At 38.5% G+C, this 20850-nt stretch overlaps 1 protein-coding gene across 1 annotated transcript in view; it reads right to left on the bottom strand.

The window, feature by feature from the left end:
* Positions 1–20850, bottom strand: part of EFCAB3 (EF-hand calcium binding domain 3) — a gene marked incomplete at both ends in the record, with an annotated part of 388991 nt that overhangs the window by 330456 nt on the left and 37685 nt on the right. The window contains 6 exons of the mRNA XM_080922461.1: positions 275–418; positions 2590–2640; positions 5427–5519; positions 15606–15677; positions 16271–16414; positions 18484–18552. Coding sequence (XP_080778587.1) covers positions 275–418; positions 2590–2640; positions 5427–5519; positions 15606–15677; positions 16271–16414; positions 18484–18552 — 573 coding nt within the window. The remainder of the gene's footprint in view (positions 1–274; positions 419–2589; positions 2641–5426; positions 5520–15605; positions 15678–16270; positions 16415–18483; positions 18553–20850) is intronic.

Here is a 20850-nt window from a genome sequence, read left to right as displayed (position 1 = left end):
AGAACAGTCAGTGTTCCTAACTGCTGAGCCATCTCTCAAGCCCCTTATCTCTTATTTTAATTATATAGATAATATTTATATTTATTATATAATATACTTATGAATTATGTTTTATATAGTACATAATATCTATAAATATTTGTATATAACATATTGTTTATTAATAATAGATATATGTTATCTTTCTATATTTTTATTAATATATATATTATATTATATTCTCCAGGAGTAAGGAAAAATAAGGTCACTCTTAGGAAAGTTCCGAATATCTCACCACTGGTATCACAATGTTTAAGAGCTTCTTTAAAGTCCTCTTCAGTTAAATTAAGATTCAAGCATTTCAAGGTACGCTCCAAGTCAGATATAGAGATCTTGCCATCTTCAACCTGCGACAAGATGTCAGCAGCTTGTTTGAGCTCTAAAAAGATAAATATGTGCAAGATACTGTCATAAAAACACAAAAGGGGATGGGTGTGGTGGTGCACATCTTTAATCCCAGCACTCAGAAGGCAAAGGCAGGTTGATCTCCATGAGTTTGAGACCAGCCTGGGCTAGACAAGAGATTCCCAGAAGAGCCAGAGTCACATAATAAAGAACCTGTTTCAAAAACAAAACAAAACAAAACAAAACAAAAAAACATGTAAATCGATTTGTTCAAAGCCTATTTTGGGCAAAGCCATGTGTCAAATATTTACCTGAACTGAAACTCTAGCAGAAGTAAAATATTTTCTATTTGTAATGATGACCTCCTTAGTTCAAAGTTTTTCTTTTAAGTTCATGGCAAATGGATGATAACAGATACACTAGTTTGCTTTCTACTGCTGTGATAAACACTGGCCAAAGGACTTAAGAGGAGAAGAGTTTGCTTCCCCTTATAGCTTAAAGTCATCCACTAAGGAGTGTCAGGACAGGAACATGGACTCCATTTCATAGAACTGTACTGCAAGTTTATTAGTCATTAATGTTCTCCCTTAACTAGGTTTATTTTTTTTTTTGTCCACAACATCTATAGCCAAAATGACAGTCCTATTGGTCTTACAGAATTTAAAATACAAGATATATTTTAAAGCATCAGTGTTTGTATTTTTTATCTATATCATTTCTCTTTTAATCTCAAAATGAAGTTCTGTGCATTTCATACTCTGAAGTTACACAAAATAGTTCAAGCCTTCATGAAAGTCCCTGGGGAAAATCACCACCTACCTCATTTCCACAAACAGCCTCTTTACAGCTACTGAGAAGCAATGTTGAAAAACAAGTCCCTCTTATGAAAGAATTCCCTGTACATTCCTTAACAAGAAAGACTAACTCTGTCGTCTCTGTAAACAAAATTAAAATCTATCACATAATTGGTGCTATGAGGAAAGTAAACACAAGATCAATCTCAGATTAACCCTCACTTCATCAATGACTGGCAAGCTCTATGAAATGGAACATGATGTTTGAGCCAAGCTGCAGGGGCAGATGAGGGTAAGCTGATCCAACAGGAAATCCATACCAAGTAAATAGTGTACGCAAAGACAGGGAACCAAAAGCAAATGGAAGCAATTTAAATTATAAGTACTCTGGCTTTAGGATGACTACAAATGCAAATCTGATCATCATTGAGGCTAAAGAGATAAAGCACGTCATTCATCAACGAATATTTAAAGTTATGAGCTATCATGAAAGATCCAAAACAATATCTGGTGTACCAAATGTAATTAGCTTATAAACATTAGTTGTTCTTAAGAGTAAGGTGAGAAGCAAGATGTCACTGCATTCTAGAGCTACAGTTGCTCCTTGGTCGATGGCAATTCTGGGCAAATAGGAAAACAATGTTAATCCAATAATGCAAACCATTTACGTGGAACAAGTAGTCTGAAACAAAAATGAGCTCTTAAGAACACAGGACAAGGGAGATTGATTTAAGCTATTGGATGAGGAGGAGGTGTCTCTGAGGATGCACACTCACCAGTAAACAGGGTGAGCAAAACAGGTCAGAGAGAAATAGTCCCAGAAATAAAATACATACATTTTTAGGAGTAAAGAGGAAGTGTAAAATTTGTGGTGGGGCAGGTGAACCAATACAGCTAAAGTAGTACAGTCTGAAAAGGAAACGGTGCACAGTCACGCTACAGAGTTACAGCGTGCACTCTGGAAGACGGTCTGGAAGTTTCTCAGAAAACTAAACACATAACTCTGTGACCCTGCACGATACACAAGACCTCTAAGCCCTACACCACAGAGATACTGACTCCTTAGGTTTGTTGCTACCTTATTCGCAACAGCTAAGAAATGGAACCAGTCTAGATGTCCATGAATAAAGAGTATGTGGTGCTTATATATTCTGGAATTCTATTTGGCTATGGAATTCATGACATTTTCAGGAAAGTTGATGAAATGGGAAGTTATATAAAGTAAAGAAACACAGACTCAGAGAAAGACAAATACCATGTTTCCTCACACAATCAAATTTTAGATTTGAGTGAGATAATTTAGAAATACAACAGCATTTGACAACAACCTCCTATAAAATCTCTTCCTATATGAAATATAGAAATGCATACATACATATATTATATATATTTATATAAGGTTCATACTCACCGCTTACTGTTGGTAATTTCAGTTTTGAAGACAATGTTTCTTTTTTAAAACCTGAAAATTTAGGATTAAAAAAAAAAAAAAAAAAAAAAAAAAAAAAAAAAAAAAAAAAACAGTGAAAAGAACAGAATTCAACCTTACCTGCTTTGACAGGAAGCAAGGGGTAATGTAAGCTCTTCTGATAACATTGGACAAGGATGGCTACTTCCTTCTTAGACAATCATGTTCTCCTTCTGTGCTCTCCTTTTTCAGCTTCCTCTGTGTTCCTTAAACATGGCAGTTCCTGACATAAAAGGTTCTCTGCTTTCCTAGCATCTATTCAATAATGTGTTTACTTGTGACTCTGAAACTAGTCTCTCTCTCACCCCCTCCTTCCTTCTCACTTCCCTTCCTCTCTTTCTCACTGTTATGGTTTGCATATGCTCAGCCCAGGGAGTGGCACAATTAGAAGGTGTGGCCTTGTTGGAGTAGGTGTGCCCCTGTGGACATGGACTTTAAGACTCTCACCCTAGGTGCCTAGGGGTCAGTATTCTGCTAGAAGACTTCAGATGAAGATGTAGAATTTCTTCTATGCCTGCACCATGCCTGCCTGGATGCTGCCACATTCCTGTCTTGATAATAATGGACTGAACCTCTCTGAACCTGCAAGCCAGCCTCAATTAAATATTGTCCTTATAAAAGTTGCCTTGGTCTGGTGTCTATTCACAGCAGCAAAACCCTAACTAATACACTGACCCTCTCCTTTCCTCTTCCTCTCTCCTCTACCTAGCTGCTAAGCCTGGAGCTTTTCTTAGGTCCATTTGTAGTTAGCTCATTTATCCCACATCTTTCCTATAGAGATGTAAACTGAAACAAAGATCTATTCGGGGAACAGACAAATAGAAAACAAGTCATTCTAGTTTGGTTTTTTTTTTTTTTAATAGATGGATGTTTGTCTGTGTATGTCTGTGAACACACATGTACCTGTGGACAGAAGAGGACATCAGATACCCAGGAACTTGAATTACATATGGACAATTGTGAGCTGCCATGTGGGTGCTGGGAATTGAACCCAGGTCCCTAAGAACAGCCAGCCCCTAACTATGGAGCCATCTCTCCAACCCCGCTCTACTTGCATAAATGGGTCTAACTGCAGTTAAAAAACATTACAGAGTAATTCACAATTAACAGGGTATTTCTTGAAACAAAAGGCAGTTAGAACACAGATAAATCATACTTGCCTTAAATTTTGGTCTGGGTTTGAAGAACTAACTTTACATATATATATATATATATATATATATATCCAAATATATGTGTGTGTGTTTCCAAATATATATATATATACATATATATGTGTGTATTTATTTCCAAATATATATATACATATATATGTGTGTATTTCCAAATATATATATACGTATATATGTGTGTATTTCCAAATATATATATATATATACATATATATGTGTATTTCCAAATATATATATATATATATATATATATATATATATATATATATATACATATGTGTGTGTATTTCCATATATATGTATTTGGAATATATATATTCCAAAATGTAGGATTAGACAATTTTATAGCTACCTCTAAGATTTCTGGACCTCAGCACTATGAACATTTGGCCTAGATGGCTATTTGATTGCAGGGCTGTTGCCATGTGTCCTACAGGATGAGGATGCTTAGCCCACATCTCACCTCTACTCTCTAGGCCACATCTCTACCCACTGAGCAATATTGCTGGCCAATCCTTGGGGGCAATTTTAACTATACTTTTTCGTTAAAATTCTATTCAAAGGCAATAAATATCTTTTAAAATATAATTAAGTGCCATATAGATTATCGGGTAAACAATAACATAATTACTGACAAAAACAGGCATACCTACTCAACAATACTTTACCTAATGGCCTTTTACAAAGAAGGGAGGGAGAAAGAGCAGGATAGAAGGAGGGGAGAGAAAGGGAGAAGAGGGAGGTGACCACAGTGCTCCTTAATACTATAGCATGAATATCATCTAAAACACACACCAAAAATGTACTAATGTATAATATAAATGTACATAGAAAGAAACATGAGTTTGAAGCCACTCAACAACATATAGAAATAAGCTAAGATCCAATTTGTAATCTAGCTCATGGATTCACATAGGCATTCAACTTCATAACAAAATCTCTTTAGGGTCTGGAGAGATGTCTCAGTGGTTAAGAGCACCGGATGGATGCTCTTGCAGAGAAACCAGGTTCAGTTCCTAGAACACATCACGTGTCTCTTAACCATCTGTAACACCTCTTCTAGGATTCAGTACCCTCCTGGGGTCTCTTCAGGCACCAGGAATGCACATGATGCACACACATACATGCATACAAAAACTCATATGTGTAAAATAAATATATCTTTTTAAAAAATTTAACCTCTGTCAATATATAATCCAAAATCTAATATATACCAGTGTTCCAATGTGTTCATGCCACTATTTAGGAATTATTAAGAATTAATTGGTATCTGGTAAAAACAGCTTGAAATTCTTGAACAAACGTTTAGAAATGGGGCTGAAGAGATGGCTCGGATGTTCTTACAGAGAATCTCAGGTCTATTCTCATGGGGCAGTTCACAATTTCCTGTGGCTCCAGATAGAAGTAGACCCTAAGCCACTGGTCTCCTCCAGCACCTGAGCTCATACACACATACGCATACACATAATTTAAAATAATCTTTTGGAAAGATTAGAAAAGCAGAAATGTTAACTGTTAGAGCTGAAAAAGCCCATGAGTTCCCCTAATTTTAAAGATGTAAAATAAATGTTAATTTCAAACTGCTGGCGGTCAGCTTAAACAACTCACCCTCTAGATCTTTCAGCTTCTCCAGATAGCTCCCTTTATCGGCCCAATAACTTCCTTTCATGGAGTCCAGCAATTCAGTGGCCTCTTTCAATGCTACAAGGAAAGAAAATGTGCCAGTGGCATACACATACAGTAAACCTATAGCATGCTTTAATATAACATTCAGTTTGTGGATCTACGGGCTTTGTTGTTGTTGTTGTTTGTTTTTTGGGGGGGGTGGGTTTTTTTGTTTGTTTTTTGGTTTTTTTGAGCACAGAAAGATAATCAATAGCCTCTTTTAGATCTGCATTTCCCAGGATGGCTCTACTAACCACAGGGGCCACATAAGTACAGCAATTTCTCTCCTCTCCCATAGTCTTCTTCATGCCAACCATCTTCTACCTACATCCTTTGATCATGATAGCTAGACCTATCTCCCATTTTTATTTTGTTTTGTTTTGTTTCAGGGTCTCACTATGTAGCCCAGAATAGGAATGCACTTACAATTCTCATTTATGTTTTAAGCTATCTTATAAAGCCCAAGATTTAGATGTAGTATTTAAATATATATCAAAGTATATGGTGGGTTTTTTTCTGTTCAAAAGTTCCCTCACCCCCTGAGCATCCTCTGAACCCAAGATCTTTTCTTTCTGCCTTCCTTCACTGTCTACCCATCTTGCTCCAGCAAACTAACTTCACCTATCATGCAGACCATTCTAATTGTCTCATGCTAGGAAACATTGAGGCTAGGAAGCCTACAGTCAATAATCTCCTGTAATTAAGAGACAGAAAGAGAGGGGGCTGGAAAGATGGCTCAGTGGTTAAGAGCACTGACTGCTCTTCCAGAGGTCCTGAGTTCAAATCCCAGCAACCACATGGTGGCTCACAACCATCTGTAATAAGATATGATTCCCTCTTCTGGTGTGTCTGAAGACAACTACAGTGTAACAATAAATAAATAAATAAATCTTTAAAAAAAAAAGAGACAGAAAGAGAGAGAGAAGGAGAGAGACAGACAGGCATTAAAACAGGGAAATATCTCCTACATCTAAAATATACATCTATGAAGTGTTCCCTGGTAGTTTACTGAAAGAGATGAATTTTTACATAAGATTTAACTATTTTAATAAATTTTTCCTCTACTCATTGCCCTATTCCTGCAAGTAATTTGATTTTGATTTTTAAACCAATATATACAAGTTTTTAAAACTTGGCTTTTAATGGACTGGGGGATTTTTAAGTCCTCTACTAAAGACCTGACTCAAATAAATGACTAGCCTTTATATAAATGATAAACAGGCTGAGAAAGAAATAGGGGAACAACTCGTTTCACAATAACAACAAATTATATAAAATATCATGGTGTAACTCTAACCAAACAAGTGAAATATCTGTATGACAATAACTTCAAGACTCTCAAGAAAGAAACTGAAGATCTTAGAAAATGGAAAGACCTCCCATGCTCATGGATTGACAGAATTAACACAGTAAAAATGGCCATCCTACCAAAGGCAATCTACACATTCAATGCAATCCCCATCAAAATCCCCACTCAATCCTTCAAAGAGATGAAAAAAGGAGTTCTCAAATTCATCTGGAAAGTCAAAAAAAATAAAAACAATTCTTAACAATAAAAAAAGCAGCTGGAGGAATCACCGTCCCTGACCTCAAGTTCTACTACAGAGCCACAGTGATTTTTAAAAAAAAAAAATCTGCATGGTATTGCTACTGAGACAGACAGGTTGATGAATGGAATAGAATTGAAGACCCAGAAATAAAACTATACAGTTACACATACTTGATCTTTGACAAAGAAGCCAAAAATGTACAATGGATAAAATAAAGCATCTTCAATAAATGGTCTAACTTGCTGTCTGTATGTAGAAAAATGAAAATAGATCCATATTTGTCACTTTGCACAAAGCTCAAGTCCAAGTAGATCAAGGACCTGGACATAAAACCAGATACACTGAATCTAATAGAAGAAAAAGTGGAAAAGAACCTTGAATTCATTGGCACAAGGGGAAATTTCCTAAACAGAACTCCAATGGCTCACACTCTAAATTCAAGAATTGATAAATGTGACCTCATGAAACTGGAAAGATTCTTTAAGGCAAAGGACATAGTCAATAGGACAAATCTGCAACCTACAGATTGGGAGAAAAGAAAACTTCACTAACCCCACATCCAAGAGAGGGCTAATATACAAAATATATAAATAACTAAAGAAGCTAACCACCAAATAACCAAACAACCCAAACAAAAAGTGGGTTATAGACTAAACTGAGATCTCCCACCTGGACAAGCAGTTCCCAAAGGTTTAAAGACTGGTAAGAAGGAGATCTGGGCAGCCAGGAAGCAGAGAGATTTCTGCTGAGTGCGCACAGAGAGCATGCACCTGCCCTGCCTGATCCAGGGACCAGGAACCCAGCACTGGGACCTCTGTTCCCACCCTGTGACTTTGGGACGCAGAACAGGGCTCGGACCATCCGCCACCTGGACCAGTGGAGATCCAGGGACACAGACCAGATACAAGGGAAAGGCAAGAACATATCACTAACAACAAGATGGCAAGAGGAAAGTGAAAGAGTATATCCCAAGGAAACCAAGACAACCTGGCAACAACAGTACCCAGCTCTCCCATAACAGCAAACATTGGAATGCCAAACACTCCAGAAAAAGAAGACACAGACCTAAAATCATACCTCAAGACGCTGATAGAGATCCTTAAACAAGAACGGGAGGAAAAGCAAAAAGAATAAGAAGCTTTTAAAGAGGAAACAAGAAAAACACTCAAAGAACTCAAAGAACTAGAGGAAAACAGAAACAAAGAGATGAAGGAATGGAAGAAGGAATTTAAAAGGGAAATTAACACAATAAAGAAAACATTAAAAGAGATAACCCTAGAGGTAGAACACCTAAAAAAGAAATCAGGAGTCACAGAAGGGAGCATTTCCAATAGACTACAAGAGATGGAAGAGAGAATCTCAGGGTCAGAAGACAACACTGTAAACATAGACAAAACAGGCAGAGAAGATGCAAAAACCAAAAAGCTCCTAAGCCAAAATGTCCAGGAGATCCAGGACACAATGAGAAGACCAAACCTAAGGATAATAGGAATTGAAGAGGGAGAAGAATACCAACTAAGAGGCACAGTAAATATCTTCAACAAAATTGTAGAAGAAAACTTCCCTACCCTTAAGAATGAGATGACCACGAGCATAAAAGAAGCCTTCAGAACTCCAAATAGGTTGAACCAGAAAAGAAATTCCTCCCAACACATAATAGTCAAAACACCAAGTGCCCAAAGCAAAGAAAGAATACTAAAAGCAGTAAGGGAAAAAGGTCAGGTAACATATAAAGGCAGATCAATCAGAATCACACCCGATTTCTCAACAGAGACTATGAAAGCTAGAAGAGCCTGGACAGACATCATGCACACCCTAAGAGAGCACAAGTGCCAGCCCAAGCTGCTATACCCAGCAAAACTATCAATCACCATAGATGGAGAGAGATGAAGATATTTCAAGAAAAATCTAAATTTACACAATATCTGACCACAAACCCAGCACTACAATGAATTATAGGTGGAAAACCCAATACAATGAAGGGAACTACATCCTAGTAAAAACAAGAAAACTCCTAAGCAAGAAACCCAAAAGAAGAAAAAAACAGAGACACAACTCAACCTACAAAAGCAATAATAGCAGGAAACAGAAACCACTATTCCTTGATATCTATTAACATAAATGGACTCAACACCCCAATAAAGAGACATAGGCTATCAGACTGGATACATAAACAAAATCCAGCATTTTGCTGCATACAGGAAACTCATCTCAGAGACAAAGACAGACACTATCTCAGAGTTAAAGGGTAGGAAAAAAACTTCCAAGCAAACAGCCCCAAGAAGCAAGCTGGAGTGGCTATTCTAATATCGAATAAAGTAAATTTCCAACCAAGAGTTATCAAAAAAGATAAGGAAAAACACTTTTTACTCAATACCAGGGAAATCTGTCAGGAGAAACTCTCAATTCTTAACATATATGCTCCAAATACAAAAGCACCCACATTCATAAAAGAAACCCTACTAAAGCTCAAAAAATACATTTCACCCCACACAATAATAGTGGGAGACTTTAATACCCCACTCTCTCCAATGGACAGATCATGGAAACAGAAAGTGAACAAGGACACTGTAAAACTAGCAGAGACTATGAACCAACTGGAATTAATAGATATCTACAGAACATATCATCCTAAAGTAAAAGAATACACCTTCTTCTCACCACCCCATGGCACCTTCTCGAAAATTGACCACATAATTGGACACAGAACGAGCCTCAATCGATATAAGAAGATTGAAATACTCCCATGCATCCTCTCAGATCACCATGGTCTACGGCTGGTCTTTAACAACAACAAAGACAACAAAAAGCCTACATACACATGGAAACTAAACAACGCTCTGTTAAATGATAGCAGGGTCAAAGAAGAAATAAAGAAAGAAATTAAGGATTTTCTAGAATTCAATGAAAACAAAAACAAAACCTACCCAAACCTATGGGATGCAATGAAAGCAGTACTGAGAGGAAAACTCATAGCCCTAAGCACTTCCAAAAAGAAACTGGAGAGAACATACATCAGCAACTTGACAGCACAGCTAAAAGCTCTAGAACAAAAGGAAGCAGATACACCCAAAAAGAGTAGACGGCAAGAAATAATCAAAATTAGGGCAGAAATAGACCAAATAGAAACAAAAAGAACCATTGAAAGAATCAACAAAACCAAGAGCTGGTTCTTTGAGAAAATCAACAAGATTGATAAACCCCTAGCCAGACTAACTAGAGGGCAAAGAGAGAGTATACAAATTAACAAAATCAGAAATGAAAGTGGAGACATAACAACTGAAACTGAGGAAATTCAAGAAATCATAAGATCCTAATACAAAAACCTATACTCCACAAAGTTGGAAAATCTGGAGGAAATGGATGAATTCCTAGACAGATACAAGATCCTAAAGTTACACCAGGACCAGGTAAACCATCTAAATAATCCCATAATACCTAAAGAAATAGAAGAAGTCATCAAAAGCCTCTCAACCAAAAAAAGCCCAGGTCCAGACGGGTTCAGTGCAGAATTTTATCATACATTTATTGTGGACAATACACCAATACTCTCCAAACTATTCCACAAGATAGAATCAGATGGAATACTACCTAACTCATTTTTTGAGGCTACAATAACCCTCGTAAATAAACCACACAAAGACCCTACAAGGAAAGAGAACTTCAGACCAATCTCACTTATGAACATTGATGCAAAAATACTCAACAAAATCCTTGCAAACCGAATCCAGGAACACATCAAAATGATCATTCACCATGACCAAGTAGGCTTCATCCCTGGGATGCAGGGATGGTTTAATATAAGGAAATCCATCAATGTAATCCACCATATAAACAAACTCAAAGAACAAAATCACATGGTCATCTCACTAGATGCTGAGAAAGCATTTGACAAAATTCAACACCCCTTCATGTTAAAAGTTTTGGAAAGAACAGGAACCCAAGGTCCATACCTAAACATAATAAGAGCAATATATAGCAAACCAACAGCCAACATCAAAAATAACGGTGGGAAACTTGAAGCAATCCCACTAAAATCAGGGACTCGACAATGCTGCCTACTCTCCCCCTACCTTTTCAACATAGTACTGGAAGTCCTGGCTGGAACAATTAGACAGCAAAAGGAGATCAAGGGGATACAAATCAGAAAGGAAGAGGTAAAAACATCACTCTTTGTAAATGACATGATAGTGTACTTAAGTGACCCCAAAAATTCCACCAGAGAACTCCTACAGCTGATAAACAAGTTCAGCAAAGTGGCTGGATATAAAAATAACTCAAACAAATCAGTAGCCTTCCTATACTCAAAGGACAAACATGTGGAGAAAGAAATTATGGAAAAGATACCCTTCACAATAGTCACAAACACTATGAAATACCTTGGTGTGACTCTAACTAAGCAAATGAAGGACCTGTATGACAAGAACTTCAAATCTCTAAAGAAGGAAATCGAGGAAGATCTCAGAAAATGGAAAGATCTCCCATGCTAATGGATTGGAAGGATCAACATATTAAAAATGGCCATTCTACCAAAAACAATCTACAGATTCACTGCAATCCCCATTAAATTCCAACCCAGTTCTTCATTGAGTTGGAAAGATCAATGTGCAATTTCATATGGAATAACAAAAGACCTAGAATAGCAAAATACATCCTCAACAACAAGAAAACATCTGCGGAAATTACTATCCCTGACCTCAAGCTATATTACAAGGCAATTGTGCTGAAAAACTGCATGGTACTGGTAACGAAATAGGCATGTGGATCAATGGAATAGAATAGAAGATCCAGAAATGAGCCCTCATGTATATGGTCACCTGATTTTTGACAAAGGAGCCGTAAACATTCAATGGAAAAAGAACAGCCTATTCAACAAATGGTGTTGGTCCAACTGGCACTCAGCATGCAGAAGAATGAAAATAGACCCTTTCTTATCTCCTTGTACAAATCTCAAGTGTAAGTGGATCAAAGATCTCCACATTAAACCAGATACACTGAAACTATTAGATGAGAAAGTAGGGAAAACCTTAGAACACATAGGCACAGGAGAAAATTTCCTGAACAAAACACCAATGGCTCAAGCTCTAAGGTCAAAGATTAACAAATGGGACTTAATGAGATTGCAAAGTTTCTGTAAGGCTAAGGACATTGTCAAGAAAACAAAACGGCAGCCAACAGATAGGAAAAGATCTTTACCAACTCCACATCAGATAGAGGCCTAATATCCAAGGTATACAAAGAACTCAAAAAGCTAGACACCAGAGAATCAAACAACCCTATTAAAAAATGGGGTACAGAGCTAAACAAAACGTTCTCAATTGAGGAGTATCGAATGGCTAAGAAACATCTAAGGAAGTGCTCGATATCCTTAGCCATCAGGGAAATGCAAATCAAAACATCCCTGAGATTCCACCTCACACCAGTCAGATTGGCCAAGATCCAAAACTCAGATGACAGCAGATGCTGGCGAGGTTGTGGAGAAAGAGGAACACTTCTCCACTGTTGGTGGGGTTGTAAACTGATACAACCACTCTGGAAATCAGTCTGGCGATACCTCAGAAAATTGGACATAGTACTACCTGAAAACCCAGCTGTTCCACATCTGGGCATATACCCCAGAGACACTTTGATATACAACAAAGATACATGCACCACAATGTTCATAGCAGCTCTATTTATAATAGCCAGAAGCTGGAAAGAACTCAGATGTCCTTCAGTAGATGAATGGATACAAAAATTGTGGTACATTTACACAATGGACTACTACTCAGCCACCAGAAACAATGACTTAACCAAATTCCTAAGAAAATGGCTTCATCTAGAGAAAATCATCCTGAGTTAGATAACCCAGTCACAAAAGAACAGACATAATATGCAGTCACTGATAGTGGGATGCTAACCCCAGAGGCTCGGACTGCCCCAGAAACAACTCACAGACTGTGTGAAGTTCAAGAATAAAAGAAAAGAAAAGAAAACAAACAAAAAAAAAGTCATGCTCAATCCTTACACACATAGAACACATTGACAAATTCCAGGTTACACCCTGTTTTACATGTACTTTTTGCTCCTTGTTAAAAAAAGAAGAAAAGATAAAAAAAAAAGAAAAAAACCAAGCACTGACACAATTGTATTTGTATACATTGATGCAAAAATATTTAAATTTTTTATCTTTGTTTTTTAAAATAAAGTCTAAAAAAAAAAATAAGAACTAAACTGAGAATTCACAACAGAGGAATATCAAATGACTGAGAAACACCTAAAGAAATGTTCGAAGTCCTTAGTGATCAGAGAAATGCAAATCAAAATATGAGATTCCACCTTACACCAATCAGAATAGTTAAGATCAAAACCTCTGGTGACAGCACATGTTGGTGAAGATGTGGAGAAAGAGGAACACTCCTCTGTTGCTGGTGGGATTTCAAACTGATATAACCACGCTGAAAATCAATATGAAGTTTCCTCAGAAAATTGGAATTAGACCTAAAGACCCAGCAATACAACTCTTGGGAATATACCCAAAGATGGCCCACCATGCCACAGGGGCACATGTTCCACTATGTTCATAGTGGCCTTATTTGCACTAGCCAGAGGCTGGAAACAACCCAGATGTCCCACAACAGAACAATGGATACAGAAAATGTGGTTCATTTACACAATGAAATACTACTAAACCATGAAGAATGAGGACATCCTGAGTTTTGCAGGAAAATGGATGGAACTAGAAAATATCATCCTGTGGTATGTACTCACTAATAAGTGGATATTAGCAAAAAAAGAAAAGTACATAATATCCAAAATACAGTCCACAGAAATCAAAAAGGTCGACAAGCTGAAGAGCCCAAGTCTGGGTTCCTCAGTCCTACTTGGGAGGGAGAAGAAAGCAACTACAACCACAAGGGGGGAGGGAATGAGGGACCTGGTAGAGAAAGGTGACGAGGACAGGGGTGGGGAGAGGGGAACATGATCTGGTACTGGGTGGGGGGGAAAAGGACTGAAGCCCTGAGGGCCAGCACAACAGGCAACATCAGGAGGGAGGAGGTTGGGAGGACCCTCCAAAATGTGCCAGAGACCTGGGAGGTGAGAGACTCTCAGGACTCAAAGGGAAGGAACTTAGATGAACTGCCCTACAGTGGAGAGAAGGAACTTATAGAACACATCTGTACCGGAAAGACAGGGCACCAAGTGAGGGATGGACTTGCCATCCCACAGTAAAAAACTCTGACCCATAATTGTTCCTGTCTGAAAAAACTGCAGGGACAAAAATGGAGAAGAGCCTAAGGGAAAAACGTTCCAGCAACAGGCCCAAAGTGGAATCCAGCTCAAGGGGAGGCCCCAAGGCCCAACACCATTACTGAAGCTATGGTGCTCTCACATAAAGTCATATCATGACTGCCCTCTGAAAGACCCAACAAGCAGCTGAAAGATCAGATACAGATATTTACACCCAACCAGTGAATAGAAGCAACTGACCCCTGTAGTTGAATTAGGGAAAAGCTAGAAGAAGCTGGAATAGGAGGGCAACTCTGTAGGACCAGCAGTCTCAGTTTAACCTGGACCCCTGAGATCTCTCAAACACTGGACCACCAGGCAGCATACACCAGCTGATATGAGGGCCCCAACACATACAGCAGAGGACTGCAGGATCTGGGTTCAATCAGAGAAGAGACTGGAGGCACCAGGGAGTTTAAAGGTCAGGTGGGGAGAGGTGTGGTGGGGTGGGGATCCTCATGGAGCAGGAGAGAGGGGACAGGGAGGAGATATGGGATGTAGAACCATTGGAGGGTGTACTGGGAGGGGAATAAAATTTGGAGTATAAAAGAAAGGAAAAAGAGAGAAAGAGGGAGGGGGAAGGAAGGAAGGAAATAAGGAAGGAAGGAAGGAAGGAAGGAAGGAAATAAGGAAGGAAGGAAGGAAAGAAGGAAGGAAGGAAGGAAGGAAGGAAGGAAATAAGGAAGGAAGGAAGGAAAGAAGGAAGGAAGGAAGGAAGGAAAGAAAAAAGGAAGGAAGGAAGGAAGGAAGGAAGGAAGGAAGGAAGGAAGAGAGGAAGAGAAGGAATAAAATAATCCAGTGGAAGTTAGTGGTGCACATATATGTACAGTGGGTCCATAGACTTTTAAATAAAATGTGAATTTTTAAAAGTTATAAAAAAAAAAAAAAAAAGACCTCATTCTCTAACTCTAATAAAGTAGAAGGAATGAGCATGGGGCGTCAGTGAAACCACAATACTGAGAAGTTTAGAATTGCCTCCCAAGCAGCAATGAGATCAAGGTTGAAATCAAAGCACAGCTGGAAATCTTTAGAAAACAACAGGGTCCCAGGAGATGAGGTTCAACCAGTAAAGCTGCCTGAACTACCAGGAGTCAGTCAGCCCTGAGGTCTCCCCGTTGATGACCCTCTCAAATCCTAATCAGTCCCCAAGACCCCACTTCTTAATGCCACTATCAGGCAAGTTCTCTCCACACACATTTGGATCCAAATACTGTGGGAACTACGCATTAAGGACAATGCTTGACTAAATAACCTCTGGCTGATCCTGAGGGGCCGTGTAACAGTTTCACTAAAAAGCTCTTACCAGTGAAGTTAGAAAACTTCGACGTGTCTCTCAGAGCTTCCATACACTCTTTAACATTCACCATGTCATCTTCTAGAGAAAGAGAGAGGGAGAGAGATGTGAAAATTGAAATTCCTAGACACGATAACCTTCAAAATCTAATAGCAAACTGTACATTTTTTAAAAATACATTTTAAAACACTTTATTTACAAAGCTTGTTTGAATTTGTTACCAACCATTTGTACATCTCTTGCCAGAACCTGTAAAAAGCCGCAGACACAGTTTCAATATGGCCTGAAATGGAATGAAAATTCCAAGAAGGGCCTAAAACTTCACTTGGCTCAAAGTGGTGAAGTAGTATTTCTACTCGATTGGAATTCTTAAACCATTCCTTACTGAGAACAAGGCATTTGTGAGCAGAAAGATTTTAACAAGGCTGCTCCCCCACAAAATTCAGACTTGTTTCCTAGAAGTATTCTTTTAACAACAAAAGAGTAGATCTTTAAGGAAAAGCTCCTGTTCAAAGATAATATTTTCAGGAACATAACCAAACATCTCTAGACATGAACACCCTTGTTGTAGATCCTTCTACAAAAAGAAGAGGAAGATGAGGAGGAGGAAGGAGACAAAATAATGAGACAAACCAACAAACTGTTTAAACCCTGAGAACAGTCCAAATGCTCACCAGAAACAATGTCAGACTGAAGGATTTCTTCCACTTCATCTTTAAATGATGTAATCCCAAGATTCCTTAGGAAATCTTCCAAGTTCTTCACAGGTATCTCCTCACCTTCGAGCAAATCAAGAGCTGAGGCTATTTTCTGCAATTCTAGAAATAGATATAAAAAAGGAAGTGAACAATTGAATCAATCTCTGGTTTCAAAAACAGACTTTTGTCTGTGTGGTCTGTGATTAATTATTAAGTTCTGAGTTCAGGGTCTCAAAGACAGTTCAGTGGGTAATGGCATTTGCTACGTAAGCCTGAAGAAAGTCATGGTTAAATCCCTGGGCCCCAGTGGAAGGAGAGAATGCCTAAAAGCTGTTCTCTGACCTCCACACACACATTGCAGCATGTATGTGCCAATACACACTCATCATACATGCCATCATCATCATTGTCATCATCATCATCATTTTTAAATCTTTGTGTGTGCAAACTGAAGGAAATCATAGAAACATATACTATTCTCTGAGTACTTCCAAGCCCTCCCATAAATCGTCTAGATATATATAGTAAGTTGGTAATGGAGGAAACATTCTGGAAGCCAAGGTCCTATATGCCACCAACCTTCCAAATAGGCTCTCCCAAAGATAGCAGCCTTGGCTCTGCTGTCCTGACTCTTCCTTGTCCTTTCTATCTCTTCACAGCAGTCATATTCTATCCTGAGTGGGGATGCCATCTTCCTAATCCCTGTGGCTATCTCTCAGATTCAGGTGCGCAACTAACACCAGCTCTCTGTGACTTAGTTTACCCTTTTTCCCATCTTATAAAATGTTATCAGTCCTGAGCAACAGCCCTCTAATTTCAAAATTATATATAAAGTTATGACTATTTATTTAGTAACGACATGCTCCCAATACCCTGTTAGAAGCTGAGCGGGGGTTAATGCATTTGATCATAAAAGCTCTATAAACATGATGCTATTAGCATCCTCATTCTGAAGAAGAGGAAATGAAAGACAGGTTAGATAGCATAGAAGAAAACAAACAACAGAGAGATAAGGAAAAGTGTCTAATAAAGGAAGTGGTTGGTCCATATGAGAGTCTATAAAACAAAGTAATCCATAGAACAGTTCTAAGTCTAGGACTTAAAATGACACTTGAAGAATTTATACCTAGAAAAGTTTTAAACTCCCTAACAGAGGGCCAAGAGATATGGCTCAGCAGTTAAGGGGACCTAAGTTCAGTTTTCCGCACCCGCAGAGTGGTTCACAACTATCTATAACTCTGCCTCCAGAGGATCCAACACCCTCTTCAGACTTCCAAGAGTGACAGACACACACGTGATGCACAAGCATATAAAATAAATCTTTTTTAAAAAGTTAAGTAGCATATTTTCCACAGAGCCCAGGAAATTGAGATGGAATTTAAAAGATCTTTCAATACATGTTTTTCCTGATAAAAGCTGCTAACTGCTGATCAAGCTAAGCTTTGCCTGCCTTCCCTCAGAAAAATGTAAATATGTTAACTAGAAATCAAAGAAAATGATACAAAAAATGGTTTAAACAGGCTCAAATAATCTACTTACATTCATTTATCTCTTTTAATTATCACTAGGGGACTTAACCCAGGACTTCAGTGAACATTATTAGGCAGGAGGTCTACCAAGCCACATCCACAGTTCCTTCTCCCCCTCCTCCTCTTCCTTTTCTTCTTCCCCCTCCTTCCTTCTCTCTTTATATTCCTTTCTTCCTTTCTTTCTTCCCTTCCCCCCCTCCTCCCCCTCTTCCTTCTTTTCTTTTCCCTCTCTTCTTCCTTCCTCTTCTCTCTTTCTTTCTTTCTTTTCTTTTCTCTTTTTGTCTTTTCTCCTTCTCTTCCTCCTCTTTCTCCTCCTTTGCATGTATGCTCACACATGTAGAGATATGCATGTGTAGGGTGCAGGCGTACATGTGCACATATATGTTGAGGGTGACATGGGAGTTTTCCTCAATCACTCTTCACTAGATCCGCTGAGGCAGGATCTCTTCACTGAGGTCAGAGTTCATCGATGTGGCCAGTATAGCTAACCATTTACTCTGTCCAAGGTCTCTGCTTTCTGGGAATTAGAATCACAGGCAAATGCCAGACCCACCTGGCACTTATGTGCATTCTAAAGATCCAAACTCAGATTCTCAGGCTTACATGGCAATGCTTTATCTTCAGAGCCATCTCCCCATCCCATCCCAAACCCATATTTACCATTTAACCTGACGGAGTCACGCATATCCTTTACTACTTTTGTAAATTCTTCCAGTTTGACTGTGTCACCTTTTGTGAGAAAAAAAAATAGTTTAGTACATTACCCTCACTAAATAAAAGTCATAGCCAATGAAGCAATCAATAAAAATGTGACCATCTGCTATATGTTAAAGAATCATATATTTTTGGTATCAGATTGATTTATGGAGTGAAAGGACTACAAAATTTAAATGGCTCCTCAGTTTCCATCAGTTAAGAGAAACCATACAATCCACGGTCCTATAACATAGCTGGAATCCTAAATGAAAATAGGAGATAGATCTCAGTCTTCGCTGAGGCTTTGCCTGAAGAACAAAATTCTGTGGCAGGCAAACTAAAAATTCTTTGATTATAAAGCTGACAAATACTGACACCCCAGACTATACTATCTGATTACAAGTCAAGAGGCAAATATGGAGAAGAACTTTGCTTCCTGGCCACCTTCACGAAAGCTCCATCCTGAGATTTAGAATTACTAAAGCTGATGACCATGAGCAGGCACAAACCATGGCAGCCAGCACCACACATCCCACACCCCACCACACATCCCACACCCCACCACACAACCCACACAGCACCACACAACCCACACCCCACCACACATCCCACACCCCACCACACATCCCACCACCAAAACCCTGCTTCACAGGTTTTAATAGATAGCTACAAATATGATGTCTTGCCTTTTATCCAGCATATGTTGTTTAAATTAGCACTGAATTATTAGGAACCATATAATAAAATTACATCCCAATACTGCAGTACAGTTTCCTGTTTCTTATAGACATATCCAGAATCCTATCTCTAACCATGAAGACTTTGCCTCTAAGTCTGTCTGCCATCCTAACATAATAATAAAATGTTACCACAAAACTTGAAGGAATAATTTATCTTTTTTTGGACAGGGTCTTGCTAAGTGATACATGCTGGCTCAAACTCATTATGTAACCCTGGCTAGCCTTCTAAATCTTCCTTCCTCAACCATCCAAATATGCTGGGATGGCAGGCACAAGCCATGACATACCCTGCCTCAAAGAGATCTCAAATTTCCCAATCTCCCCATCTGTTCTCCCTGGTAATGCTCTATACAATTTGAAGGTATTGAAATAAAAGATAGATATTGGTGTTTTATGTAGAACAGCCAAATTATATGAGCTTCATTTATACTTCCTAAATCCATGTCTTATCGATTTGAACTGTTAGACACATCACCCCGTTGAGATCTGAAGCTGTAGGAGGCATAGAGGTCCTTGTTCTCACAGGTAAGCATTAGGCGACCCCAGATGTTAAGCATGGGCTTGTTTCTTCAGGGGAAGGGCTGCAATGCCTGTTATCCAACCAAAAGGCTGGAGCAGATGCACTTTCTAACCTGGTGACCTTTGACTAACTGTATGACTAGACACTTTTGTGGCACTGAACTCTTCCCCAGGTCCTTATGGTAAATATGTTTCCCTTAGTCAGTCTACAGAGCCTATCTTTATGGACTTTACAGAGTACTGATGTTGTCCTGTCTGATCTTTATTTAGCTTACTTTATTCCTTAAGGAGATTTATGTCTGCTGTGCACACGGTAGTGAGTTAATTATCACCAAAACCGTTCTCACCAAATTGTGTTGTGCTTAAATATGCCTAAAATCAACTACTTTGGGTCAGATGCCAGCACTGACTACTGAGCTATGTTGGGCTGAACTCCTTCTTGCTGGCTAATGATTATCACTCTGCTGGCCATTAGGTTCCAGAATACCCCACACAAATCTACTAGGGAAAGAAAAAGAAAAAACAGAGGAAATGCTCCCATGACATCTAGTCTAGGCAGCACGTTCTTGGATATAACCTAAAATGCACAGCCAACCCAAGAAAAAAAGTAGGCATATAGGAGTGCATCAAAATGAAAAGGGTTGTCAGAGCAGTAATAGCCCGAGTAAGCAAGAGACAGACAGGCACACAGACACACAGACACACCGACACACAGACACACAGACATGGCACACAGAGGCTCAGGAATCTAGTAACCACTCAACCATGAATTGAGAGAAAATTTTCAAGTCATACATTGAATAAGAGATATATTCTATGTAAAATATATAATAAACTCAGAATACTTATTAACAAAAAACATTTAAATAGACAAAAATTTTGAATCGATATTTCCCCTAAGAAAATGCATAGTTAGCTCATTGGTTTAAATAACAACAACAACAAAAAAAAAAAAAAAAACCCTGTAGGCATGAGAAAAACACATGTTGAACTCACAGTGAGATCCCATATCACATTTGTTTGTCTGACTATCACTAAAGACAGACACTAAAGTTTTATCCTTGACTACATC

The sequence above is a fragment of the Micromys minutus genome (genome assembly GCF_963924665.1).
Source record: "Micromys minutus genome assembly, chromosome: 10".
Lineage (NCBI taxonomy): Eukaryota > Metazoa > Chordata > Mammalia > Rodentia > Muridae > Micromys > Micromys minutus.
This window is presented reverse-complemented; position numbering and strand designations above follow the sequence as displayed.